We start from the raw sequence: 23,792 nt of genomic DNA, 5'->3' as shown, positions 1-23,792 counted from the left end.
GCTTAAAAGGTACCTCTCAATGCAGTTTAGCACACAAAACACCAGCAGAGTACCAATTATTAGTTTTATGCATGTAGCTAAAGGCCTTTCCATGGCTTGTTTTATTACTCCAAATCTGTTTGATTTATTCCCTAGAACTTGGAAAAACAGATAGCATTTGTCTGTTAGAGATGCTGTGGGGCCCACTAGCACCTTCTGCTTTATTTTTCTGTATTTATATTTATCTGCTTAGGCTGCCTTTTGACAACTTAACAATACTAGGTTAATTTTTATAATTCGTACCATTATAAAGCACTGCTAAACAGTGATTAGCAGGAAATGGACTCAATAAACCATTTAGCCAGACATATGCATTTTTCCCCCTGGACCCAAGTTCTCACATGTGATATGGTGAAAAATGTTTTATATAAACACAGGTAAGATCTCTAAACAAAGTGCCTCTCCCTGTCCTCCCCCCTGAACAAAAAATCCTGGCTAGTAAATTCATTGAAATCAAAGCAAAAAATAAAAAAAATGCAAGGCACCTGAATGTTCCGAGAGGCACAGTAAACATTATTATGGAAAATAAAAGCTTTGTTGTCTAAAATACAGGAGATGATTAAAAAATCAAAGCCATTAAGGTTGTTGCTTTGAGGGAAGATTTAGTGATCTAAAAATGGTCAGAGAACCAATAGTTACAATATATGTTTCCAGATGTCACCAGTGCAAATTTACTTAATTCATTTATGATGCTGAGAATCTCTCCACCTACCCACCCCACCACTTATATGGTTGTCATTAAAATTAATCTATCACTAATGTTCACTATTAGGTGAACTCTTTACAGCCTGACCATGGCTCTTTATAGTTCAGCAAAGTATTATGCAAAAAGTATAATCTTTTCTGAAGCTTAGAGGCAGAATGGCACAAAGAGAAAATTTCCCTGCCCCACCCCCTCCAAAGAACTCTGCAGTGATGTCATACATTAATATTAGGACAGGGAATGGATAGGAGGTGGTGACTCGTAACACACACCTGCAGGACAGCAACTTGTGTCTTTGGAGCTTAATGGGTTGATAGAGACAGGCACAACCTTACAGTAGCCTCTGGAAATAACAAGGGCAAGAATGGGGATTGCCCGATAAGATGGCTATGCCCCACTTTTAAAAATTCATTTCATTTATTACATTGTTATTCAATCCTCCCTTCCAAAGGCCCAGAGTGGCTGCCAGGTGCCATTTTATTCAGATGCCATTTAAAGTTGGTGATAGAGAAAATAAAGGGTAAACTATCTGAGGAAGCAAAACGCTGTGATGAGAAAAAGCTACTGAAAGGCACAGCGCACAGAAATGCCGTTTACCTTCCCTCTGGAGCAGTACCTATTTATCTACTTACACTCTGACGTGCTTTTGAACTGCTAGGTTGGCAGGAGCTGGGACCGAGCAACAGGAGCTCACCCCGTCGTGGGGATTCAAACCGCTGACCTTCTGATCGGCAAGCCCTAGGCTCTGTGGTTTAGACCACAGCACCACCTGCGTCCCGTACATACTTCTTATTCTGTTCCAGTCTCATCAGCTGTCAGATTATCACAGGCTGCTCCATGTGTAGTTGTTGTCTGCTATGTGGATTCACTTGTGGGACCTGGGTTTGCTCTTAAAGAGCAACCACTTGCCTTTCGCAGAAAAATCTCTGGCTGGAAGTTATTCTCTGTATATGAAGGAATGCCAAGCCAAAGAGGAGCTGCATAGGAGCAACTTCTCAAATCTAGGCTCAGTGACCGTGTCACAAATGAAGAGATAAAGCAAGTATGCACAACACTCAATGGTCTTATTCACCAAGATCCATTTGGATCCATTCAAACATGTTTCAAACTTGTAAAGTGGAGAGGGGGGAACCTGTAGCTGTCCAGATATTGTTGGATGCCAACTTCCATCAGCCCCACCCCAGCACACCAAAAGGTCAGCAATAATTGGAATTCAACCTCTGGTCTCTGACCCATTCCTGATGTAAACGTTGCCAGGTTGCAACCTGGGGATCTGCACTTGTTTCCTTAAATTGCCCTTTGTGGCAAAGGGATACTGTTTATGTCCCATATAGGACAGTTGATCTTCTTCTCTTAGTGTGGAATGCACAAACATCAATCTATTTTCTCAATGCATAATTCGGCTTGAGAATCATTGATGCCCTTTTCTGAGCCCATCCACCCTCTAAAATATAGTGAGAGGTGTCCAGAGACAGAGCCTTCTTCACTGTGGTCCTCTGCCTTCAGAATTCTCTCCTAGGGAAGTTTGCCGGGTGCCACCCTTGCTTTCTGTTGAGAACCAGGTGAAAATATTCTCATTTGTTCAAGCATTTTAGATCAGTTCATTTTACATTTCCATGCTAGAATTTTACCATTTTACTGTGTTAATGTTTATTGTCTTACAGCAAAAACCCTATAAAGGCCTGCTGCTCTGAAGTAAATCCCATTGACTTCAACAAGGCCTATTCCCAGGCAAGTGGGTATGTCATTGCAACTGCATATTTTATTATATTTTTTTTGTTTCATTTTAATTTTCTTTGGGTCCCTTTGAGAGCTTTGGCTAATAAATCTTTTGGATGAAACAATTGTAGCTGTTTTGAACAGGATGTTAAATGACTGGCTATTTATTTTAGAGAGAATGTCATTTTTCTTTGAGTTGCAAACATTGGTAATAATAGTGAAAACATGGTTTGTGTGTCCTGTTATGATTATTTGATTTGGAAATAGTGAAAGGATTAAATCTCCCCGGCACTAGCACCACCACCTTGGAAGCCTGTTGTATTCACATGCCATACTTAGATCCATTCTGCATCATTACGTAGGCAGAATACAAATACAAAAAGGCCATTCCAGAATTTCCATGTGCATATCATTTGCGAATCATGATCCTGGTTGCTTACCCAGAATAAATCATTCCCCCTGCAGCAAGACAATCAAAAAGGACAATTGCGTTTTGTCACCTTTCTCCAACACATCTTGATTATAGAAATGCTACTTAATAGAAAAGGTAGAGGAGCAGATTTCAGCCTTCCATTCTTAAGCCTCCTCACCTCATCTCACACGCAATGGCTATGTTTCATGAGTGTTTACAATGTGACCAATGTCTGAAGAGTATTTTTTTAAATAATCCTAAATTAGCTTTCTGTCTCCAACTCCCCAAACATTTAAGTGGTACTTCCTTGGAAACAAAATAATAGCGGCAGCAATCAAGCAGCAAGAATTCATGAAAGATGTTCAAACCCAGCAAAAAGGAGCGATGATAATGGCCAGCTCTGTTTGATCTGATTCCAAAGTAACAGATTGGGAGCAATATGAGATATTGTTAAGGAATTTAATGCAGTCGAGCAGTATCCTCCTCCAAACTACACCTTCAATATAAGCCTAGATTATTTCAATCTTTGAGTTATGGTACAATAATGTGAAAAGAGGCTGATTCCACTTGCATGGCAATAAAGCATCCTTAAAGGGTGTTTGATGATCATCAAGGAGAGAAGTGGGTCTTTTTGCACATTGTGCATAACAAGTTGCCTACAAATGCTTAGAAAACATTTTTGAAAAGACTGCTCAGAAAAAGCCACATAAACATTAAAAGAGAGGTGGGGGGGGGGGAAGAAGTATGAGCTGATCATTAGCAAGAAATGATGTACCAGTACCAAAATGTGACAAAACTGAACAATCAATTATATGACTGAGATTGCTCTAGAACGGGATAATTATTGCAAACACCTGTTATAATCAGGCTCACTTCTCTTTGTTTCAAAAGAAAAGAAACTAGAGAAGAACAACTCTTGACACAGAAAATGACCTGAATTAATTGGATCATAGAATTGTGGAGTTGTAAGGGACTTCAAGGATCATGTAGTTCATCCCCTTGCAATTCAGGAATCTCAGTTCAGAAAACAATCTATTGAAATGGGGCAAGGGATAAGGATTCCTTCTTCCGGCAGTAGGCTAGAGCTCTCTACTTCCTTCCTGGCTCCTGTTGTGTTTTGCATCTACCTACCAGAGTCTCAGGCAAATGCAAGTGCTGCAGTTTCTGCATTTGACAATGTACTTGTAGGTATGTTGCACCCCATGAAAAAAGGCTTCCCTTCAACATTCATGTCAGGAAGTAAGGCCGCTCCACTTCCTTGTGGGACGGTGTTGCGGGCAGGCCATGCGCTCTCCCCGTGCACCGCGGGGGCGTGGCAGTGCCCCTGCATCATAGGGGAGTCCCGGCCACGTCACACTCCCGGCTGACCTATCCAGTTGGCCAGGGGGCATGGCTTAACATCAAAACCATGTATGTTGCCCTGTCTCTGATAAATCACTGCCTTTGTTCTCTCTTGGTTTTGCTTTAGTTGGAGAAGTTTGGCCTTCAGGAATTAAATCTCTTGAGCAGGGAGCAGATTGACTCTAATGCACACACGTGTACATGCACATAGACAGACAGGAAATGCCAGTGCATGGCTTCCCTTCAACTCCCACAACTGCTTGTCCCAATAGTACACGTTGCTGAATGCCTTTGAACTGCAGCTATTCCATAGTAAGTGCCACCAGATCCACTGGGAGATTAAACATTCCATTCAACTTTCTTTTTTAAAGCACAAACTCTCACTGTCAATTTTAATGTACAGAAGCTAGAGAATAGCCTTCGGCAAAGTGTGTGTGTAAGCACACCACTCAGGCAGAGAGCCTAATGGGGATACAAGGGTCTTAAATGTAACCACGATTCTCTGTTTTTATCTAGGACATGTTGGAAGGTATGGAAGCCAGGTCTAGCAAACAGGATATCAGCAGAAGCCAGACTCCAGTCTACCCTGGTATATATACACCATGTAATTTTAGAATAATGTGAACATTCCACTCTATCGACCTTCCATTTTCACACTTGATGGGTGTTTTTTTATTTCCTGGCAATCATGACTAATAAGGAGTGTTAACAATTCTAATGACAATGACGAAGTACTGCCTATAGGAAAAGGATGCATATGCATTGCCTTGGCTGCATATGTGTTGCAGGAAGAAATTGTAATTCTTATGTAAAAATAATTTAAGTGCCATCCTATAATGCTGCCTTTCATAAGAACAGAAACAAAATGGAATTTTAACATGTTTCTGAACCGCATGCCTTCATTTCCTTTTACAGTGCAAAATGGAAACAGTATGATCTAAGATTCAGAAAAATTATTCTGAGCCATCTTTCTGGATCAAAAGAAAACTAGTTATCCTTGGTGTCTTACTGGACACATAAACACTGAAAAGAGAATATGATACTTATTGGTATATACTTCATAAACACATCCAGATGAAACTCCACTCGGAGCAAGGGCTCCAAATGATTTATAGATATGTATTTAAATTGGGCACTATAATTAATTCACTGAACATAGCTGTGCCCTTGATCTTGTTTTATAAAAAAGTAGCAGTCCCTGACACAAGCCAAAACACATGCACACAACATACTGTATTGCCAGCTTTGTAAAGCAGCCAGAATAACTTCCTAATGCAAATGTTGTGATTCTGAGCAAACTCTTACTCTGAAACAAGTACTGTTGTGGTCAATTCCTAAAAGAAACAATGGTCATTTATTGTACAAATAATGCTCTGGTACCTAAGAGCACAATCCATCTGAGAGTTTTCTGAGCGTATGCCTAGCTTTGGCTGGACTATGTCTCAACAAAAGTATTTTAATTAAATTACTACCGCTCCTACCACATTTATATCCAACTCCCCCTGCCCCAAAGGGCTTAATATAGTATACATGGTTCTCCTCTCCCCATTTTTATTCTCACAACAACCCTGTGAGGTAGGTAATTTAGGCTTAGAAATGCTGATTGGCCCAAGGGCTCCCAATGAACTGCATGGATGGAGGGGGATTTGAACTCTGCTCTCCCAAGGCCCTAGTCCACCACTCTAACCACTCTAACCACTACATCACAAACATTCTCAAAGTAGTAGTAATTGTTGTTTTTAAAGCGTAAGTGTAAATAACTGACAAAGCAATAAATTTGCTGTTAAGTTTTCAGACGTTCTGCAAATTCACACTTCATTCCTGCAGGCAATTATTGTGAATATGCATGTTAAGTGTATCAGCATTTTAGCTACAGCTGTTTAAGCAACCTGCGTCTCATCTCTCCCACATGATTTTCTTTATGCCCAGAGACGCAGCTTCTCACCTCTTGTTATTCTGTCATAATCAGTACTTTCAGAACAGTATTTGCCTCAAAATTGATTTTGCTGACCTTCTGAAAATTATGAATAGTGTTTTTCAGTGCCAATTTCACTCTTCCTGAACGACCTCTGATTGGTAGGTATAAGAGCAGACTTCTGCTCTTTTAGCACCACTGAAGCGTTTTATATGATTGGACTTGTTGCTAGGTGCAGTATCTTTAATAACCATTTCCTTTCCTTTTGTTTAGCCTCTCAGATTCTGCTACTACTTATTGATTCTATTAACCTCAGACATCCATTCAAGGGCATTCTAAGTCCCGAAGCAGTTGCTCCTCATGTCTGCAGGATTGTCAGAGCGCACAGGGAAAGGCTGTGGCAGCAAAGCCTTCTTCATTTGCTACACTACTGCAATGATGTATGGAAATATCCACAGTTTGCGATATGCAGGCTATTTTGTTTTTCTTTAAAAGACCAAACCAAACCCAAACACCTAATAAAAGACAGTGAAGCTATTTGCACCAAGTTCAAATTCCATTGCGAAAAGGCTTCTGCGAGTGTGCAAATTTATTGTGGCAAATCATGCTGGCTGCATCCACCTCCCAACACGGATATGCTTGTTCCTACAATCAGCATTTTCACGCTGTCTCCAGGAGAAGCATAGGTCCAGTTCACACAGTCATTAGGTGGGAATACTGTTTGTAGGCCAGGGTGTGGACTCCTTGCTAGCTACACTTATGACACACCACGCAGCACTGGATAGAGACCCCTTGATCACAGGTGCAATGTTGCTTGCATGTGGCCATAAAGGACATAACTGAATACCATTACTCTTAGGCTGCCAGACAGGGTCTCCTTCAATTGTGCAGGCTGGTTACAGTAGTTCAGAAGGCCTTGCAATCTTGTTGTGGGCTTCATGCCTGAAGTATGCAAGGCAAGAGCTGAGAGTGGAGAAAGCCACAACCAAAAGTGGGCACTGCCCTGTCCCTCCCTCTCTCTGAGGCAACCCTCTCTCTTGCCATCTCTGGGGTGCCCTGGCCACCATGTTGCACATGCACACGCTCCTTGGCCTCAGTCTGACACCTGCTGCCTTACCTCCGCTGGCTCTCTGGTGCTGCGGCAGCCAGGGGTGTCACAAGGGGGGAGGCAGTGCGTCTCAGGTGCCATGTCTGGAGGGGTGACAAGAAGGCACCTTGCGGGGTGCTTGCCCCGTTGCCCCCAGGTGCGGCAGCACGAGCAGCCATCACGCCACTACCGCAGCGGCATGTGGAGGATGCTCTCTTCATCTCTGCAGCCGCAAGCAGAGGATACCACCACCATCCATACGACGCTTGGGCGGCACCAGCGGCAAACCGCTACGTACAACGCATGCAGGGTGTTGCACGCATGCGCTGTATGTAGCAACGCCACACATGCGCTCTACGTAGCAACGCCACACATGCGTTGTACATAGCAGCGCAACGTGTGCACAGCCGGCAGTTTGCCCTGCCCCGGGTGTCAGTTAGCCTTTGTTCACCCCTGGCAGCAGTGACTGGGCTGGGGCCTCCACCTCCGCTGCAAGGCCTCTGTTGGGGCCTGCTGCGGCCACAGCCATGCTTCCAGGGTGCATCTGTGGCCTCAGTGGAGGCCTCGTGGTGGAGACCTTGGCCTGGTTGCAACGGTGGGGGTTGGGCAGCGGAGTGCCATCTCCACAGGCCGTGTGGGCTGCAACAGAGGCCCCGTGGCAGAGGTGGGGCCCCCGGCCCAGTTGCCACTGCAGTGCCAGCACACCTGCACATGGTATCATGACATCATGTTGTGCACACGCGCCACTGGGCACCCAAATCTGGGCACCTACTCTGCTCTTTGCCACCTCTCTCACTCTCTTTTTCTCCCCATGTACCAGGCTCTCTGAGGGGGGCCTGCCAGAGGGCTGAACTCTTTGCTTGAATGAGGTTCACTCCTTCCTTCCATTGCCCCATACACCCCAGCTTCCCCTCTGCCTTCTTTGTCCCCATTTGAGCCCTCCTCATCAAAGGCTACATAAAATTAGGCCAAGGGCTGCTGTTATCCTCCCTCCAAACTGATTTATTTATTTATTTTTCTGTTTGCTGAGATAAAATTAAATGAAACCTGAAGTGGCAGGCCTATTATTAGCTTTGAGGGGAGGAATGCATATTTCCATAAGTAATGGTTTAGCACCTTAGAGTTACATTTAGCATAGCAGTAAATGTTTAGGGGATACATGCGTAAGGAGTGTAAATTATTCCAGCCCAGTGGCAGGAACACTGATCCAGCACACCCAACCTGGAATGTGATTATTAAGCACTGATTGATATTGAAGTGAAACTGGGGCTCTGTGATGAAAAGAGAGCAGCTGGAGTATCCCTTAAATTAAAGACACTTCTATGTGACATTTTTAAAATTAATGTGCCTCATTCTAAAATTTCAAATGTAGCTCAAACACTGGAAACCACCCAATTACAACTTCTCAGATAATGTCAATTTGATTTATAAATGTCAAAATAGGTTGGCACCAGTGTGTGAAGTGTTTTAGCTTGCGTTGGGGGTGGGGGGAGACCTTCTTTTGCGATGTTATATATGTGCTAGATAAGCATATCCAGTCTTCTCCAGTTCTATGCAGGTTGGGGGGGGCACCTTTCATGGGCCACCTGTCAGTTGTTGGTCAGACACTAATGGACTATGCAAAACTGAAATCTTAGTGCTTGCTCTGGGAAATAAAGCCACATCATTTTGACTTTCTTTCCAGGGACAATGTTTCAGGCAGGGGCGTCTTACCCAGAGAGGCTAGTGGCGCCAGGGAAGAGGCGGAGGCTGGACGCGGCACCTCCCAGCATCAGCTCACCGCCCTTGCCCGCCTCCACCATGCAGCATCACGCCCGGAGCCACCTTCTGCCGTGGCCACCACGGCACAAAGCGGTCAGCTGAGCCGGGGGGGTGCTGTGTCCAGCCTCCGCCTCTTCCCTGCCGGAGGAGCTGCCCTCCAGCTGCTGCCCGCCTCCTCCAGCCTCACTGGCAGAACCATCCTCCCTAAAAAAAGGTGGACAACTCTGGGAAAGGGGGGGGGGAGCGCCGGAGGGAGCTTTGCACCATGGTGCCGGATATGCTTAAAATGGCCCTGGTTTCAGGAAATAGATGGAAATGGCCTCCTTCCTCCTGCCAGGCATTGAGATTCTGATTTGCGTGGTGCAGGTCAGCTGACATTTTGCCTTTGCAGGTAAAAGAATTGGGATAGGGAGAAAGACAAACAAATCACCCACCAGCTCTCTCAGCTCATAGTAAGAATCCTTCTTCTGAATGGAATTGCAATGCGCCTTCTATTTACTTTGAATTCAATTTGATTTACGGAAGGTGATGATATGAAGATTGAATAATGGAAGAGATCTGGATGAATTTACGAGAAACTGTGTGTGGAGCAAGATCTGGATCATCTGGGCTGTAATTAATTTAACAAGAACTGATTTGGGTGATATGCAAATTAGTGTAAGGTGTTGGTTTTTTTAAGGTGGAGGCTGACTTGAATAGGAAATGGATTGGGCTCACCTTCGCTGAAATTTTAATTCTAGTAATTATTTTCCATTTTCATGTATACCTGTAAATTAGTATGTGCAAATCTATGCAGATTGGTGCTCTCACTTTTGATGATGAATATCTTATTTTTCAGCGATGCAAAGCGGCCACCACAGCATTGTAACAGGATTGGAAATGCTGCGGAATCTATTGTTGTGAATAAAAGTGTGGCAACCTGGTTTCCAATAAAATGCAAGATTTTACTTCCTAAGAACCATACCTACTTTCTAAGAAGATCCCACCAGGAATATGACGCATATATTGTACAATGATTAACAGCAAAAGGTAGGTTTGGAAGTGAGGGTGGATCTGGGTTGTATGTGTGAGAGAAGCAGTATTTATACAAGGCATACTTTTACAACATATCACATATAAGTATATATGATAAAAGAAATTCCTATTTCTTACCTACATTTCCAGTCATTAAGTATGAATTCTGAAAGTCCATCATCCCCATTCCAACAATGTGTATAAAATCTTCAATCACCTGCATTAGTTCTATCGAGCCTGGATAGATCTAAAAAATGAAGGTCAGGCACACAATTACTACAAGACCTCAAAACAAACGAACGGTCACACACAATGGGACTAATGTAACACATGCATGTCCAGCATAACAAAACTATCAGAATCGGAAACTGTTATCAGGTTGAAATCGGTATATCAGTGACATGTGATTAAAAGGCAAGCTTTATTTTAGCCTTTAGGGTACATCATGTGTACTCAAGCATCAAGATAGAGGAGCTTTGATCTTTCCCATTTGCATAGAGCAACCATGGGGTGGGCAGTTTTAGCAAAGTGTAAAGCCTTCTCTCCATGGATGATGATGATGCCAGACACCTCTCAGATCCATGCCCCTGTTTGCATCTGTGGCGAAGGCCTGAGCAACACTGCCAACAAAGCACAACTTTGCAGGAAACATAAAGGATGGGCATTCCTTGGGATGCATCCTTTTGATTTCTTTATTTTATCCATGATTTGCTGCAGTCTGGGAGGGTTACCGTTTTTCCATAAATAAAAATTAAAAATGATGATAATAATAATTATTATTTAAAATGTCTACTTTGGGCTTCCCACGCTGACTTTACATGGCAGGGCTTTTGCTGCTTTTGCTGGTTGTGGGAGAATTTAGAAAAGTGCCTTTTCCCATGTGAAAATCTACAGCAGTACCAATTGTTCTTGCTCAGTTGTTGATCCACTCCCACCCAACCCCAAGAAAATGTGCTGCAGTTTTAGACTATCCCCCTCCCCACCAAAACACACACACACACACACACACACACACAAACAGAGCATCCTAACCTGGTTAATCCTATGGAAGGACTTTTGAAAGTCTTCATGTTAAGTTCATCATCTCATGGGTCATAAAATATGCATGTATGGTTTATAATACACAATGAATATTTTACCTAATCTAAACAATGGCAACTTGTTGGAAGCGAGCTGTTTCCAGCTAAGCAATCTCATTCTGTTTTCTTTCAAGCACTCTGAATTAAATATGTGCAAACCTAGGAGAGTCTCGTCCTATTTTCTTTCCTGGATACGACATGATTTCCTGGATGTGACATGACTAACTGTGCAGCTTTGAATCTGGGAAAGATACTGCTCCGTAGTCCATTTGATAGAACAAATGTCCTAACTTTTTGGCAGGGATTTATTTATTTACTGAAAGCTTATGCCTTTTCCTTCTACCTGTTAAGGGCATCCAGGGCAACTTGCAGCAAAAGTAGAATAAAAAGTTAAAATATACATACATCACCATGACATTAAGAAACAGCTTCAAAAACAGCATTAATAAAACAGCAGCCGTACAAAGCTTGATAAAATAAGAATATCTATTTCAAATGCATGCAGTTTATGCAGTTGTGAAGGTTGTCTGCATGTGCACGCACAATGTACACATACTTGTATGAATGGCTGCTATAGCTTTTAAAATGTGAGGAGGAGTTGGATTCTTTGGAATTATATTAGAACATATTTTTATCAACGCTGGGGTAAAACAGGGATGCTCTTGGCAAATGTATTTTCACAGACTGCGTGACTACATAGGAGCAGCCTTGCTGGATCAGAAGAAATGCCCACTTAGTCTTAACATCCTGCTTCCCACAGTGGCCCATCAGTTGCCTATTGGAAGCCCACTAAGCAGGGTCAAGGGCACAGCATCCCTCTCCCACTGTTGTTTCCCAACAGCTGAAATTCAAAGGCATGCTGCCTCTGAACCTATAATGCCTGAAATATATACATTATGAATAATAGCTATTGATCACCTTAACCTCCATGAATTTGTCTAATCCCCATCTAAGATAGTGTTCACCACCCGTCCTACAGAAACAAAGTTCCTAAGATTAACTATGTGCTATCTGAAGGTCTTTCTTTCGTAAATCCAGAATCTCCTGCCAAAACAGGCAATGGGAACTTAGGTCATGTATATTGGTTATCTATTTATTGCCAAGTTCAATTTAAAGTCATGGCATTAACTTTTAATGCTGAAGAACTACTTTCTCTCTGTTCAAACCATGAGTTTGGTAGAGATGCCCTGCTCTCTGTCTCATCACCTGTAAGAAAGGTAGGTGCACCAAAAGCTTGGAATGCTCTCTCTAATGTGGTCCAACAAGCACCTTCCTTTTCCAAGTGTGTGTGGGTATTGAAAACCTATTTGTTCGGACAAGCATTCAGTTCTAAACAATTTGCCTGTTTTAATCCAATGATAAATAACCACTTAAATAATGCACACAAGTAATGCCATTCTCTCTAGGTCAGGTAAGGGGGAAAGTTTCCAACAGCAAATGACTGGTAAATCTATACAAATTTACCTGCTGCGCATCTTCCCATTTCTCTTTGTTCTCTTCATCCAGAAGGTTACTAACTATTTGAAAGAAGTTCTGAAAATTCAAGAAGACAATGAGCTTATATAACAGAAATATATAGCATGCAATGCAGTAAAAACTTTGTAGTATGTATGATGCTACTTTATATAAGGCTTGCAGCTGAAACATGGTAACGGAGAGTCCCCCTCTGTTGGCAGTAGCACATGTTCTGCTCTTCAGATGTTGTGGACTACAACTCCCATCATCCTTGACTAATGGACATGCTGGTTGGGGTTGATGGAAGTTGGAGTCTAAAACCTCTGGAGGGTACCATGTTGGCTACCCCTGCCCAAGTAAAAAATAACAGTTGTGGGTTTGTGATTTCTTTTGGCTTTCACCTGTACCAGTATACTTCTGTCAATACTCAAATGAACATATCAGGGACATTTTGTTTCCACTGGTCATTTTAAATTCTGTTGGCTACTGCAGTTACCTTAAAGATAGAATATGAGCATCTGTGGTAACAGAAATGCTCACATGAGAGAGATTTTCTAGGAAGCAAATTTATTATTTATCCCATCCCCCGGATGTATGGGTTTATAATGCATTGCATACATTTCAAAATCAGTATGTTTTTTAAAAAATCCCCTTATCAAAAATGATTTTTTTAACAGATGGAGGACACAAACTTGTATATTGAACTGTATGGACTAGTGAGGTTGCCAGCTATGGCAATCAGTTCACATGTTATCACAACCATGCAGGCCTTTCTAAAGTGTTAAGAAAAGCTACCATCTGTTAAGCAAAAGTTGCAATCCAATGTTGAAGAAAGGCCATTTTTCTTATTTTGTCTTTCATTCCCTGTTATGTGGCCAGTACCAAAATGGTCTTAACTACAAGAGCAAACAATTGTGTCCCTGAATCGTTTCTTCACAAATTTTGTCTCATTAATTAACATTGCCCGCCAATAATGAATAAGCCAAACCTATGCAGCACAATCCTATTCTACCCGGTAAACCAATTAAAAGTTTCAGCCTTGTAAATGCCATTACACACTTTTTTTCTGTCAGAAGTAGAAACTGAAATATAAAAAGATACTTTTCTCAACCTTTTTGAGCTTAAGTTATTAGTTTCTATAGCCTGCTTACTGGAATATATTTACATGAACCACATCTTGGACAGTCCACATCTAGGATTGTACTAGGTGGCTTTTAAATAACACATTTTCTGTCAATTGGTTTCTTTCAAGTTATTCTCAAAACTCTATTTTTAACCACAATAAATACTTCAATCTATTTATACCACTTCTATCTTTTGCTTTAAAAGTTGGGCTCAGTTTCGATAACTTTTTTTTTATTATAAGTAATCCAGGTTTATCCATAGTCTGTCAATTATCCTGTTACTATTTACATTTTAAAATGCAGGCCTTCAGATTGATCCAAGGTCAAAAAGAAGCCAAACTGTACTGTTTTTTGCACTGTGCTTAACCAAACGTGAACACAATATATTCATTCTATATTCCTTCTGTTCCAATCACCTTTTCAAAATGAAAATAGATGTTGCTAGACAGGGCTGGCCCTATCATGAGGTGAAATGAGACAACTGCCTCAGCAGTGGGAGCTGGGGAACAGCAAATTAATGCAACATTACTCTGCTGCTCAGTGCCTGAGGGAACCAGTCCTGCTACTCAACACCTGGCCTAGGGCGGGGCCTGATGGCCTCTATAAAGGACTGCTGCCACCACTGCTGCTGGGAGGAGTGGGCTCCGTTTTGTTTTGTTTTTGTTTTTTGTTTAAATTGCTGTTATTTTTTACCTAGGTCATTTTAAACTGTGACATTAATGCTGTATTCTTAGTTTTAGATTTTGATTTATGTGGAAATTGTTTCCCATTTGGTTGCGTATTTTTTAATGTGGTTTATTTATTGTTTGTGACTTTTGTAATTATGTAAATCTTGTTATGCTGCAAGCTGCCTTGAGCATTGTTTTTTAACTGTGGAATGGTGGCATACAAATAAAAAATGATCATGATCATGATCATGATGATCATGGCTGGCCACTCCTGCAGCCACCACCCATCTGAGAAAGACTCCTGTCAAAGTGTTCTGCAAAGTTCTCATCGTCATGTATCTTTCTAAGGGCAAGGTCTTATAGCTGAGGTGACCAGGAGAGTGCTTGCAATGCTGTAGCTTTACCCCAGCAGCTAGAAATGCTTATTAAAAAGAGAGAGAGAGAGCTAAAAATACTAAAATAACTTTAAACCTCCAACTAACCTGTAAAGAGAATTTCTAGTTGCCCCGACAAAGTGGCAGTGGCACAGGGACTCTCCAGGACCACCTTACCCATAATGCCTCACTCTGAGGAAGGACCCCCTTGCTCACAGAAAGTGGAGAGACTCCCCATGCTACCCCCCACATTGTCAATGGCAAAACAATTTAAAAGTAAGGGAGGAGAGGTGAAGGAGTAACAGATGAGAGCAGTAGTAGGATAGCTGCTTAAGGTGGTGCCACACATTGTACTGACCCTCATAACAGGTGTCATTGAGGGTTGAACAAGACATATGGGAACCTGGGTTTCTGCCAAATGGCTGCAAAGCAATGTGGGGGTAAACATGATTTCCTAGGGGTGGGGAAGTGGTGGATAGAAGGGTCTTAAACTTTCTTCCACCTGCCTCTTTTTTTCCTCATCTGCTGCCTGGGTCCATTTTTCCCTGTGACATAACATACATACACCCATAAATCCAAGTAGATTAACAGGATCTGGAGGGAGAAGCTATGGGAGGAAGGAGGCAGATGTAGGAAGAGTTAAGCACACAAACTCAATGTTTGTGATGCATAATCTAGCCCTCAGTTCTTCAGAAATTATGGCATGCTGGCATTCCAAATATTAGTTGTCAAAATAAATCTAAGTTTTCAAAGCCAGGGCATAGTCTGGTCATCTTGTGTCTAGACCCGTTGTTGCGAATGTGCCATGAGAGTGCCAAACCACAAATAAATCTGTGCTCAAATCCTGAATACTCTTTGGAGGCTGAAGCACGTCCCTTCTGCATTGTGCGAATAAATATTTAAAATACTAACCTTTCTGTCTTCCATATTTTACATCTCCACTTGGGGAGGAAAGCTTTTCACATCACTCAGTGACTTTGCACAGTGGCTAATTAAAGTTAAAATTCATATGATCAAACACACACACCAATCTTTCACACTTGATTATAAGTGTGGGGAAAAGGTTTTCACTTTCACAACTACATCATGAAAGCAGCTCCAGATTATGTCATAATGGAGGTCCTCTCCTAAGCACATGCTAAAGATCACTGACTCTCTTTGAACACCCTGGAATTTGTTTCCAAGTAATCATTCATAATGCATATTACTGCAGAGAAGAGTTTAAATACTTCATCACTACCAATATAATCTTGGTATGTGCATACAGTGGTACCTCGGGTTAAGTACCCGGTATTTAATTCGTTCCAGAGGTCCGTTCTTAACCTGAAACTGTTCTTAACCTGAAGCACCACTTTAGCTAATGGGGCCTCCTGCTGACGCCACGCCACCGGAGCCCGATTTCTGTTCTTATCCTGAAGCAAAGTTCTTAACCTGAAGCACTATTTCTGGGTTAGCGGAGTCTATAACCTGAAGCGTATGTAACCTGAAGCATATGTAACCCGAGTTACCACTGTAGTACCCTACTTCTACAGAAGACACATAAAACTACTCAAAAAACCAGTTCTGCACTGCAGTTACGTCTAAACATACTTAATGTTTGTCAATGTTAATTCCATTAATTATATATATTCATAGCAACATGGCAGCTAAACCAATTGTTGCCAAAACTTTAATAACAAAATCTCTTACATTGTGGTGTTCACCTTGCCTATTTCTGCAACTGACACACCACACACTGTGGATTGTCTATTAATATACTACCATTACATTTCATATCAAACACCTGTCTTCATAACTTATTTTTAGAGGGGATTGAACTGGGGTGAGGATTTCACATAATGAAGGTTTTGATGGACTTGATGCCAGTTGAATGTTGTTGAATTTGGGCTATAGGGTGATTTAAAACAGGTAACAAAGAGGCCTTTCCTGAACATAGACTATAGGAGGTTGCTGTATATCATGCCAAACCATTGTTCCATTTAGCTTGGTGCTGTGTACACTGATTTCAGGCAGGGGACCATTATCAGCCATACCTGGAGATGCCAGGGACTGAACCTGTGACATTCTGTGTGCCCTGCATGTGCTCCACAACTGAGTTACAGCCCTTCTCCGAAATTGCTGGAAAGCCATTAAGTGGCATCATAATGTGAATAAACCCTTAATTAGAAAATTCACAAGTGCAAAAATTACTACACTGACTAATTAGAAACGGGAAAGACAATTCTAAAGACTCGATCCAGTCTTCAGTATCAAGCAGTGGGGGAACTCTTCATTTAATTTACATTGGGGATCTGATGAATCAGATCCCCAATATATTTGCCAGCAAATATGTAACACACCCCTCTAATATCCTACACTGCATCACTGGAACAGCAGTAATATATAGCCCATTATAAAACAGAGTGTGAATATGAGATGAGAAGGAGCTTAACCTACAATATTCCTCCCTAAAGAGATAACTTCATTTCTATAATTATTCCCTTCCCAACACCTCTGGAAGCATAAAAGATTACAAGGCTAACACAGACATCCCCTAAATGTGTCCATACTTCTAAAAGGTTAATTAAAGGCCACAAGGAAAGGCTTTCATGTTAAAAATGTCCAGAGAGCCTTATTGATTTTAATTTAGCTTTAAATGTCTTATTAGCACAATGCAAAACATCTAAAAAGCAATGTGATTTTAAGCCAACAAGCTCTAAAAACAGAATTAGTGGTACATTTATTGTTCTCCACCCCCCCCCTATTTTGAAATGCTGGTGTTGTTTTCTCTCCTATTAAGAATTTTGCAGCACCTAGGGACGTGGGTGGCACTGCGGGTTAAACCACAGAGCCTAGGACTTGCCAATCAGAAGGTCGGCGGTTCGAATCCCCGCGACGGGGTGAGCTCCCATTGCTCGGTCCCTGCTCCTGCCAACCTAGCAGTTTGAAAGCACGTCAAAGTGCAAGTAGATAAATAGGTACCACTCCTGCGGGAAGGTAAACGGCGTTTCCGTGCGCTGCTCTGGTTCGCCAGAAGCGGCTTAGTCATGCTGGCCACATGACCCAGAAGCTGTACGCTGGCTCCCTCAGCCAACAAAGTGAGATGAGCGCTGCAACCCCAGAGTCAGCCATGACTGGACCTAATGGTCAGGGGTCCCTTTACCTTTTTAGGGCACTCATGGTACTAAATGAGAGACCCTGTCTGAATAATATTCTTTGTGGGTAGGCACTATTCATGGGTGGACAGTGGAATTATTCCACTAGGCTTGCCTGTCCCTCCTCTGGATATTTCCACTTGAATGTTTGCATGCAGTCTACATGGGAGAAATCCATTGTGGATTTGCTTATAGGCCTTGGGAGAGCTCAAGGATCAGATGGAGAGGATACTGTGGGTGATGGTAACGAAAGCCGCTGAAAGGTCCAGCAGATCCAATAGGGACACACACCCCTTGTCCAATTCCTGGTGCAAGTCGTCCACCTAGGTGACCAAAGACTTCTGCCCCACAACCAGGCTTGAAACTAGAGTGAAATGGATCTAGATAACCCATCTCATCTCGAAACCCCTGGAGATGGGACTTCACCACATGCTCTAGTAACCTAGCCCAGAAATGCAGTGCTGGAAACTGCTGATAATTATCCAATATGGTGGGATTCAGGGAAGGATTCTTCAATAGAGGTCTTAACACTGCCTCCTTCAGGCATACTAGGATCCTGACTTGCTGTAAGGAGGCACTGACCATTCCCTTTACCTCCTTGGCCAGTTCCCCAGTGGCCTATTTAATGAGACAGGAAGGGCAACGATCTAGAACACACGTGGTAGCTCTCCAAGGATCCCTTCACATTCTTGGGTTGTACAAATGGGAAAGAATCCATTATCACTGGAAAAGCTGGGGCCAAAGTTACCTCTACTGGACCTGTATCAACTACAGCAAACAAGTCAGAATGGATCTGAAATATTGTGAATTCCTTGCACATATCCAAAGACTGCAAAGTGTTATGAATCAACTTAATGTCATGATGTAATCAATGTGCATTGCAGGACATACTAGAAACATAGCAGTTGTTCTGGGGCCTGTTTCTAAAGAGATATGCTGGAATCTGATGAATTCTGGGCTAGATTCCAGCTTAGAGAATCTGATTCTGCCAAAAGCCATCCAGGGAACACTGGATGGCGCTGCTAGGCTCATACATTTTTACTCCAGCTCTTTGTTGAGCAGGGTTGACAGGAAGAGAGTGGATGAGTCAAAGGAAGAATCAAAAGAGAAGCAAGGAAAATTTGTTTCCTGGTGGGTCTGGATAAAGAGAAATAAAGAGTGAGATGGGATGGACCGCAATCCTGTGAAGGTCTATTCAGAAAAAAAAATCCCACAGAATTCAATGGGACTTACTCTGATGCAACTATGCAGAGGATTGAAACTTTAGAAAGAAAGGCAGTTGGGGCAGATGAAGTTAGGAAGTGGTGTGTGGTGGGGTGAGAAGAGGTGGGCAATAGGTGTATTATCTCTCAGCTTTAGCATTTTGCTTTCTGCTAGACTGATGCTTTGGGATGCTATGTGGAGTCAAATATGTGGCTTGGTATTTGGGTCTCAGATCCAAACTCTATCTTGTACTCGGTTTTTGGGGTACGCGTCTTCTCTTTCAGCCTCACCATACTATCTATGAAAATAGGTATTTAGTTGTGGCCGCAAATTTTGACTAGCCACACTTATCAAGGCCACCATTTTATTCTCTTCATGATACTTTCTCAAATTTCAGGCCTGAAAAGCTGGTGGACCACTCAGGTTGCTCCTTTTTAACACCCCGAGTTGCAACATGTTTTAATAATACATTATAATTGTTTGCAAAGAATTAAGACAAACTAGACTGGTACAAAGCAAATGCTTTGTGACTTCAATTAAATATTTAGCAGATATTTATTCAAATCAATTCCAGGCATTGCTTGGGCACTCAGACGTTTGGTACAACTCTCAAGATATTTAAAAAATGGAGGCCTTTGAGCCTTCCCAGCTGAGCAGTGGCAGTGGTAGAAGAAACTTTAAAGAGGATCCAGTCACATAAAGGAGTCATTGGAACTATTGTCGTAAATGCAGAAGGCATCCCAATCAGAACCACTCTTGACAACTCAACTACGGTACAATATGCTGGTCTCCTTCATCAACTCATGATGAAAGCAAAAAGCACAGTAAGAGATATCGATCCCCAGACTGATCTAACCTTTCTCGGGATTAGATCAAAGAACCATGAAATCATGGTTGCCCCAGATAAGGAATATCTTCTGATTGTTATCCAAAATCCTCGTGAATAGACCATCCACACCAATTTTATGAGAACTGTGCTACAATTTTAAAATAACATTTACTACAGATATATAAAGGCATAACATACCACTAAGAAACGTTTCCAGTAACTTGTCAGGAAGTTTGCAAGCTAAAATCTCTTGTGTGTGCAAATGCATTGTATTTGTAACTGAATTAATAAAAGTGTGTCTAACTGCTTAAAGGACAATAAATATAAATGCTTAAAGTACGTGTAGAATTTTTAAAGAGAGAGAAAGGTTTAGAATTAAAGCAACAACTTTGATTAACAGCACACATTTCCTCCTGAGATTAGGTTGGCACCTATGTTAGCTAATTTTCATCACCAGCTGACAAGATTCTTATTCTGCTAGGCCTTCTGAAGTATGAAAATGGCCTGTGATGATTATTTGTTGTTTGATCAAAGGTAATTGTTTTAGATTCGCATACAGTGGTGCCTCGCAAGACGAAATTAATTCGTTCCGTGAGTTTTTTCGTCTAGCGAATTTTTCGTCTTGCGAAGCACGGTGTCGGAAAAGTTTTGGAAAAGCTTCAAAAATCACCAAGAACCTCAAAAATGGCTACCACACCGCGTTCTATGAGTTCCTCCTCGAAGTCAAGTCGCAACTGTATTAACGGTGTTAAGAAAAAGGAAAAAAACTTGCAAAAAACGCAAGACGTTTTCGTCTTGCGAAGCAAGCCCATAGGGAAATTCGTCTTGCGAAGCAGCTCAAAAACCGCAAAACCCTTTCGTCTAGCGAGTTTTTCGTCTTGCGAGGCATTCGTCTTGCGGGGCACCACTGTATTTGTGTCATTATTTTACTGTTGATTTCACATTCTCATAAATATTATTCTATTATGAATATTGTGATTACTTTCATAACAAATGATGGAAAATATATATACTGGAAACTAACTAACTAACTAACTAACTAACTAACTAACTCTGGCTTCAATCTTAAACTTCCCTTCTGTTCATATGCACTTTCTGCATGTGGAAGTGGGAAAGAGGATTTTCATTGCACTTTTCTCAGTGCTATTTTTCTAGAAAAAGAGGTGCCGGAACTCACCATGAACGCCTCCCTTGTTCTCTTTATAATGGCAATGGAACCCACCTGAGAGGTGCTGGAACTGAGTTCTAGTGAGTTCTGGCTGAAAAAGACCCCCTGACCTTTTTCTTGCCCCTGTGCTGCCACCCCACACTATATAGGGGCTACAAGATGGAACAGATAATTGCAAAAAAATAATTGCGCTCTCCCCCCCCATATGCAATAATGTGAGCAGAGTTCAGCTCATGGGAACTTAAGGTCTAGGCTGCTGTATTTCTATGAACATTTGAGGCATTTTTTTTAAAAAAGCAGGGTAAGAGCCTAAGCAACCTGGTTGACTTTAACTATTCACTTTTCCATGAATCATTAATGAAAATTCTGCAGCAGATGATGGAAACATCCTACAGCCAGAGTCAATTTACAGCAACATCTGTTTTCTGTCTCTTTTTTCAGTTTATGCCTCAAGTATAGGTGCTTAGCAAGCTGAGACACATGAATAGGTAATGCTATTCTAGGCTGCATCAACAGAAGTATAGTGTCCAGATCAAGGGAAGTAATAGAACCACTCTATTCTGCCTTAGTCAGACCACACTTGGAATACTGTGTCCAATTCTGGGCACCACAATTTAAGAAGGATGTTGACAAGCTGGGATGGGTGCAGAGCAGGGCAACCAAGATGATCAAGGGCCTGGAAACTAAGCCTTATGAGGAGCACTTGAAGGAGCTGGGCATGTTTAGCCTGGAAAAGAGGAGACTGAGAAGAGATATGATAGCCATCTTCAAATATCTTAAGGGCTGTCACATGGAGGAGGGAGCATGCTTGTTTTCTCCTGCTCTGGAGAGTAGGACTCGGACCAAAGTCTTCAAGTTGCAAGAAAGGAGATTCCAACTAAACGTTTTGAAAAACTTTCTGACAGTAAGAGCTGTTCAGCAGTGGAACAGACTCCCACAAGAGGTGGTGGATTCTCCTTCTTTGGAGGTTTTTAAACAGGCTGGGTGGCCATCTGTCATGGATGCTCTAGCTGAGATTCCTGCATTGCAGGGGTTGGACTAGATGACCCCCAGGATCCCTTCCAACTCTAAGATTCTTTGTCAGAAAAACAAAAACAGACCACAAGTGTGGGCCAGTGTTAAATGCATGTTCAACATTTGACTTTGGGATACAGTAGGGTGCTGCAGAAACAAATGTGTTCATATTTGTATGGTTTCAGATCCTGGGTTTATCAAGAAGGTCAGCATCAAGATATCAGCTGTCTTCAGGCAGGGTTTGAGGAGTTGTGGGTAAAGAATATGCAATCCTGCATCCAGCCATACGTAAATAAACCAGCAAATCTGTATTTGCCCCTGCAGTGTAATTTCTTTGCCATTGTAGAAAGAAAGTTTGCATCAAGGAGGTATTGAGGGGGGGTACTTTCTTACTTACTTAAAAAGCTGTAAACTCTTAATGACAGTAGTTCAAGATGAAATCTAAAACTACAGAAAATGGCTAGAATAATGTCAATTCTGTGCTGGATGGACATGCAAATTTCTGTGGGGTTTTTTTAAAAGGAAAATTTTGGTACAGGAAACCCAGAAAAATGCAGTCCATATATGCAAAGTGATTAGCCTGCATGAAGTTCTTTCCTCTCATAGACTTCAATTAAAGTCACACTGCTATCATCTAATTAAAATAATTTATTGTCCTAGCAGACAGTTGCATGATCCATTCTGAAAAGCTTAATGGATGGTCATTTTATTTATTTATTCCCTTAAATTAATATCCTCCCTTTCTTCCATCATGAGACCCAAGGTGGTGTACATATGGTTCCCAAGCAATCACCCATGCACACATTGACTAGATCCAGACCTGCTTAATTTCAGCAAGTTGGTTCTCTCATGTGCCTTTAGGTTATATCTGGGACCACCAGACACTAGTGTTCATGGCCATTCTTACTACTTAATATTCTGCTTTAGGTTTTGATACAGGAGGTGTGCTTAAGAAAGATTATGTCTATTGTGATTAGCTAAATATATTCAAGAAATGGCTCTCGGTGGCTACTATTCAGGATGGTTTTGCGCCACTGGCAAGATCAGAGGCAGCGCGCCTCTGAATACCAGTCACCAGAAAAGAACAGTGTGAGAAGGCTATTGCCTTCATGTGCCTGTTTGTGAGCTTCCCACTGGCATCTCATTGGCCACTGCAGGAAACAGAACGTTGGAAAAGAGAAGCTTTGGGGCTTATCTTAAATTCTTCTCATGCTGCCCACAGTGGGTTTTAAATTTTATTTTAACGATGAGCAAAACTACTATCCTCTCTGTCTGGGTCTGACTGTAGAGTTGAGTTAAAGCAGCCTTTGTTGTCTTCTCTTTTAACACTAATTAGGATGTGGCTTTATCAGATTGAAGTACCTAGGATATACGGTGTCAAATTAACGATGTTGCCATTGTTATGTTTGCTTTTGCTGCAGCCTAAATGCCTGATACAAAGACTTTCTGAATCAGCACATATGTTCAGGAGGTGGTGCACTTCCAGCTATCTCATAGCTCAGTGTGACAAAACAATTAATTGTGCTGGCTTTGCAACCAATCGAGTCTGTATTGAAGGCAGGTATGCCAATTACAGAGCATCAGTTTCCTATCAAATATTACATGCCAGCAATAATGAAAACTGTCGTGCCTTTAATCCTAGTGGCCATTCACTACATAGTGAATGTAAAAACAGAATGTGGAATGCAGAAACAGATTTCACGTAACTGCCAAAGCTGAGCTCTCCTACTCTCCTCTCCTGCACTGGTCATGT

General features: G+C 41.9%; 2 protein-coding genes across 6 annotated transcripts in view; one reads left to right on the top strand and one right to left on the bottom strand.

Moving 5' to 3' along the window:
* Positions 1 to 23,792, bottom strand: part of ADGRB3 (adhesion G protein-coupled receptor B3) — a 443,824-nt gene that overhangs the window by 222,876 nt on the left and 197,156 nt on the right. For all 5 annotated transcript variants that reach the window (XM_083497330.1, XM_083497327.1, XM_083497326.1 and 2 more), the window contains 2 exons: positions 12,535 to 12,603; positions 10,130 to 10,238 (listed from right to left, as the gene is read on the bottom strand). In XM_083497330.1, coding sequence (XP_083353456.1) covers positions 10,130 to 10,238; positions 12,535 to 12,603 — 178 coding nt within the window. The remainder of the gene's footprint in view (positions 1 to 10,129; positions 10,239 to 12,534; positions 12,604 to 23,792) is intronic.
* On the top strand, positions 17,978 to 20,193 carry LOC310702420 (dynein light chain roadblock-type 2-like; the record flags this gene model as incomplete). The annotated part of the gene is made up of 2 exons (XM_083493897.1): positions 17,978 to 18,068; positions 19,686 to 20,193. 2 exons carry the CDS (start codon positions 17,978 to 17,980, stop codon positions 19,973 to 19,975), a joined length of 381 nt encoding a protein of 126 aa, XP_083350023.1. The 3' UTR covers positions 19,976 to 20,193.

This window comes from Podarcis liolepis (assembly GCF_965112155.1).
Source record: "Podarcis liolepis genome assembly, chromosome: 3".
In the NCBI taxonomy this organism is placed as follows: domain Eukaryota; kingdom Metazoa; phylum Chordata; class Lepidosauria; order Squamata; family Lacertidae; genus Podarcis; species Podarcis liolepis.
Note: the sequence above shows the minus strand (reverse complement) of the source record. Positions and strands in the feature narration are given on the sequence as shown.